A 5,363-nucleotide genomic window follows, 5' to 3' on the forward strand; every position below is an offset into this window, starting at 1 on the left:
TGATCCTAATATCAACCAAAGTAACGGAAACGCATTCAGTTACCAAGCTATACTTCAAGCAGTTATGGGTATGTTTTCACACATCACCACTCCATAGTTTACCTACTTTGCCAACAGGTAGTGAGCATAGGTTGCAAACCACACACTTAAGCCCACCACAACAAGCGATTCGAACATATCGCTGATATGAAATACGACTCCCAGTATGGGTAGACTTGATGCTTTCAGGCTGGAAGATAAGGGCTCACGCGAACGCGTTTGTCGAAGTGTATACCACTGTCGTAGCAATCAGTGTATGGGTTACAGACTTGTTTTTGTTTACCACTTCCCCAAGGCGGCTAGCGGTTGCTAACACAAACAAGTAAATAATATTATTCAGTGTCGAGTGATCCAGTTGACGATAAGCCGCATGCTGTTTTTTGATTGACTATTATACCGAGAGTAATCAATTAGATTAGACAGTTGATTTCGGATCGTTAAGCGGAGAAGATTGATCTTAGCTCTGACTAAAGTGAAGATGGTGATTGTACGCTTCTATTGTCCTTTGGAGGAGCAAAAAAGGCAGCAATTGCTGCAGAACTTTCACAAAGTGAACGCGAGTGTGGTGAATCTACAGGTGGAAAAATGCTACCACGTGCAAAACTCAAAGTACCAAAAGTTCCCCGCTGAAGTTGAAGAACGATTGCGGTGGATACTGAAAGGTCCACAGGAAGCGAAAGATAATCTATCGCCGGTGACTCGTCTGACGAAGGTGGCCGCAAATCAGAAGCTGTTTGAAGTAGGACCGCGGTTTAATTTTTCCACGGCTGATTCCACAAATAGTGTCAGTATTTGCCATAACGTTGGACTGACATTTATCGATCGAATTGAAGTGTCGCATCGGTATTTGCTTACGCTGGAGAAGGGTTTAGGCTCAGACGCTGAACTAGATCGACTGATCGAGACGGTGTGCGATCGAATGACGCAATGTCGGTACACGGAAGCTAATACACCGCGAAATGATTTTTATGAAAGCTTTAATCAAGCAGCCGAACGTTGGTATGTGGTTCCCCTACTGGAAAAGGGAACAGCCGCCCTTAAAGAGGTAAACGAGCAGCTCGGGTTGGCTTTCGATGACTGGGACATTCAGTACTACACCAATCTGTTTCGAAACGTTCTGAAACGTAATCCAACCAACGTGGAACTGTTCGACTGTGCTCAGTGTAATAGCGAACATTCACGGCACTGGTTTTTCAAGGGAAAAATGATCGTGGATGGCAAGGAGGAAAAACAATCGCTGATCGAAATGATCATCGAAACGCAACAGCATTCAAACCAGAACAACACGGTGAAGTTTAGCGATAACAGCAGCGCAATCAAGGGTTACGTCCATAAAGCCCTGCGAGCGGATAGCTTTAGCGAATCTGGACCGCTGAAGCTGCAATCGATAAGTTCGGATTTGATTTTCACGGCCGAAACCCATAACATGCCGACAGCATTGTCCCCGTTTAGTGGTGCCACTACCGGAACGGGTGGACGAATTCGGGACGTGCAGAGTATCGGCCGAGGAGGACTCCCGATTGCTGGAACCGTTGGTTACTGCGTGGGTATGCTGAATATTCCAGGCTATCAGATGCCCTATGAGCAACAGCTCGAATATCCACCTTCGTTCGCTAGCCCCCTAAAGATTCTTATTGAAGCCAGTAATGGAACTTCGGACTATGGTAATAAATTTGGAGAGCCGGTACTTTCAGGATTTGCGATGTCATTCGGTGTTGTAACGGAGGATCGCGAGCGGTTAGAGTACGTGAAGCCAATTTTGTTCAGTGGAGGAATCGGTACTGCAGAGTCAACTCAAATGAATAAATTGGATCCTAAGGCTGGCATGCTGTTAGCCAAGCTGGGTGGTCCCGTTTACCGGATTGGTGTAGGAGGTGGGGCTGCCAGCTCGGTTGATGTTCAGGGTGATAATAATAGTGAGCTGGATTTTAATGCCGTTCAACGCGGGGATGCGGAAATGGAAAACAAACTGAATCGTGTCGTGCGGGCATGCATCGAAATGGGTGAGAAAAATCCTATTCTGGCGATTCACGATCAAGGTGCCGGTGGCAATGGAAATGTTCTGAAAGAGCTGGTTGAACCGGGCTGTGCTGGAGCGGTCATTTTCACGAAGGAGTTCAATTTGGGTGATCCGACTATTACCGTGATGGAACTGTGGGGTGCCGAGTATCAGGAGAACAACGCCATTCTGGTGGCTCCGGAGCACCGACAACTGCTGCTGGATGTTTGTGAACGTGAACGGTGTCCGATCAGTTTCGTCGGGGTTGTCACCGGTAATGGGTACGTGTCACTGGTGGACAAGCCGGCCAGTGATGTGGACCGATATTGTGATCGTAGCAAACGGAAGGAGTGGGGCGAGCTACCCTTCGATATGCACTTGGATAATGTGCTTGGTAAGATGCCACAGAAAGAGTTCAGATTACAGCGGAAACCGATGAAGTTGCGAGAATTCGACACCAGTCAGCTTTCGTTGCTGGAGGCACTCAGCCGGGTGCTGTCAACGGTTACGGTTGGCAGTAAGCGGTTTTTGACCAATAAGGTGAGTCTTTTTTTTTGTTATTTTTTTGTTAGTGTTTCAACTGAATTTTGATCTTCCTTCAGGTTGACCGCTGTGTAACCGGTCTGGTAGTGCAGCAGCAGTGCGTAGGTCCCCTGCACACACCGTTGGCTGATTTTTGCCTTACTGCGGTTTCGCAGTTCGGTTTCGAGGGCATCGCTAGCTCGATCGGAACGCAACCCGTCAAGGGACTGGTGAATAACATGGCCGGCGCTCGGATGTCGGTAGCGGAAGCCGTTTCGAATCTGGTCTTTGCCGGTATCACAGAACTAGCAGACGTAAAATGCTCGGGCAACTGGATGTGGGCAGCAAAATTGGAAGGCGAGGGATCCAAGCTGGTAGATGCTTGTAAGGCGATGTGCGCCGTGATGAAGAAGCTAAATATTGCAATCGATGGTGGCAAAGATTCGCTGTCAATGGCTGCTCGTGTGCGCAATGAAACCGTGAAAAGTCCGGGAACGTTGGTCATTTCAACCTACGCACCGTGCCCCGATGTGAGGGTGAAGGTCACCCCTGATTTGAAGGCAGCTTCGCTGGCAGTTGAAACGACACTACTGTTTGTTAACATTGAGAACAAATTCCGCCTTGGCGGGTCAGTCCTAGCCCAATGCTTTGGTCAACTCGGTGTAGAAACACCGGACTTGGATAAAACGGATGTCCTAGTGCAAGCTTTCAACGTGACTCAATCTCTACTGAAGAACGGCAAACTACTCTCCGGTCATGACGTTAGTGATGGAGGTCTGTTAACTTGTGCCCTGGAGATGGCATTCGCTGGTTTGGCGGGTATCAAGCTGGACTTGACGGAGGTCTTCAACAAATGTGGCAAACAATTCGGTGCAAATGTTGCTCAAGCTGCGATGCACATTCTGTTCGCTGAAGAGTGCGGTTGGGTTGTCGAGGTGAACTCCGATAATGTCACAGCTGTTAGCGACGCGTATCATTCCGCTGGTGTGCCTTGCTTCGTGATTGGCCACGCTTACAAAACGGACATTCACGACGGCAGCTCCGTATCGGTGATTATGCGAGGTCAACAGCTGTTGAAAACGAGTGTTTTAAGTTTGTTCAAACAATGGGAGAGAACCAGTTTTGAGTTAGAAAAGCTTCAAATGAATGAACAATGCGCGATACAAGAATATGCAACCTTAGAGTACCGAACTGGTCCGACTTATCGGTGCTCTTTCAATCCGGACTTGATTTACGCTGCCAAGGTGATGGGAGCGAAACCCCGAGTAGCTGTCATTCGAGAAGAGGGAACCAATGGAGACCGTGAAATGTCTGCTGCCTTATTTGAAGCGAACTTCGAGGTTCATGATGTCACCATGAGTGATCTCCTGTGTAGAAAAACCTCACTGGATAACTATCGCGGAGTAATATTCCCGGGAGGTTTCAGCTATGCGGACACCCTGGGTTCTTCTAAAGGTTGGGCTGCCTGTATTCTATTCAGTGAAGTACTGGCGCCTCAATTCAAACACTTCCGATCGAGGAAAGACAGTTTCTCTCTTGGAGTGTGCAATGGCTGCCAGTTGATGGGTTTGATTGGCTGGATTGGCGGGGAAGAAAAAACAAACTCTTTTGACATTCCCGACATTGCTCTGCTGCATAACAAATCGGAACGCTATGAATGTCGTTGGACTACGTTGAAGATCGCTCCCAATAATTCCATCATGTTGAACAAACTGGCCGGCAGTGTACTCGGAGGTTGGGTTGCCCACGGTGAAGGTCAATTTTCGTTCAAGTCACCGGCGATTTTGAGCCAGCTGAAGAGCAAGAACTGCATCGCCGTGCATTATGTTGACGACAGCGGAAAGCCTACGGAGGTGTACCCGATGAATCCGAACGGCAGCGTCGAGGGAATTGCAGGAATATGCTCTCCGGATGAACGGCATTTGGCTATGATGCCACACCCGGAGCGGTGTACCAAGATGTGGCAGTGGCCGTACACTTCCGCGGGATTCCAGTACCAGATCTCACCGTGGCATTCGATGTTTGCCGAAGCGTACAACTGGTGTAGCTCCTCTAAGTAATATTTACGGAGATTTTTTCTAGATGTTCCTTGATTCTGTAAGAGTATAATTAAATGAATCTTTTATATCTATTAACTATGAATGGTTTATCGAATTCGTACGTCCGAAAAAAACATTATCATTACTCTATTAATTTTCTTGTGCCAACGTAAGAACAATCACATACCGCGACGACGCGAGACAGGACATAACACTTATTATTCTTACAAAACATAAAAAGGAGTAAATTTACCTTTTTCGTCGACCGGTTTCGGGCTACGATCTTGCCCATCAGCTGGACGATGTCCGACTAGTTACTTGTGGTAGTTTCCGATCCTGATACGCAGAGAGTTGTACTGTATTTACAGCTTCGTTAGATGGAAGAGAGGGGACGATATTGGGGGGTCGTCCTCATTCATTAGTGGGTGGTCAGTGGTAGTGATGTACATGGATTCCCATGCATTTAAGTGTGCGATTTTTTGTACATTTTTTATCAGTTTAACCTTTTCCCAATCACCACTATGTTTTTGGGATGTAGTGTGTGCTGCCACACTTGAGTCATTGACTCGATCGTTTTCTACTGCAGTTTTATGTTCTCGCAGTCTAACTTTAAGTTTACGCCGAGTTTGGCCAATGTAAACAGCGGGGCAGTTTTCGCAGGGGATTTTGTATATGCCTGATTTTTCCTCCGGAGGCACTTTGTCTTTAAGATTAAACAGCAGATCTTTTAAATTGTTATTGCTTTTATATGCAGCGTGGAAACC

At 47.2% G+C, this 5,363-nt stretch overlaps 1 protein-coding gene across 1 annotated transcript; it reads left to right on the forward strand.

Moving 5' to 3' along the window:
- The first annotated feature begins 388 nt into the window (after positions 1-388).
- On the forward strand, positions 389-4,695 carry LOC129731293 (phosphoribosylformylglycinamidine synthase). Its single transcript, XM_055691156.1, has 2 exons — positions 389-2,578; positions 2,641-4,695. Exons 1-2 carry the CDS (start codon positions 518-520, stop codon positions 4,618-4,620), a joined length of 4,041 nt encoding a protein of 1,346 aa, XP_055547131.1. The 5' UTR covers positions 389-517; the 3' UTR covers positions 4,621-4,695.
- Positions 4,696-5,363: the final 668 nt, after the last annotated feature.

Source organism: Wyeomyia smithii, chromosome 3, assembly GCF_029784165.1.
Source record: "Wyeomyia smithii strain HCP4-BCI-WySm-NY-G18 chromosome 3, ASM2978416v1, whole genome shotgun sequence".
Classification (NCBI taxonomy): Eukaryota; Metazoa; Arthropoda; class Insecta; order Diptera; family Culicidae; genus Wyeomyia; species Wyeomyia smithii.

Coding starts and splice junctions, on each gene's coding strand:
- LOC129731293 (XM_055691156.1), top strand. CDS start 518: ATGGTGATTGTACGCTTCTATTGTCCTTTGGAGGAGCAAAAAAGGCAG. Junction 2,579..2,640: donor AGCGGTTTTTGACCAATAAG/GTGAGTCTTTTT, acceptor ATCTTCCTTCAG/GTTGACCGCTGTGTAACCGG.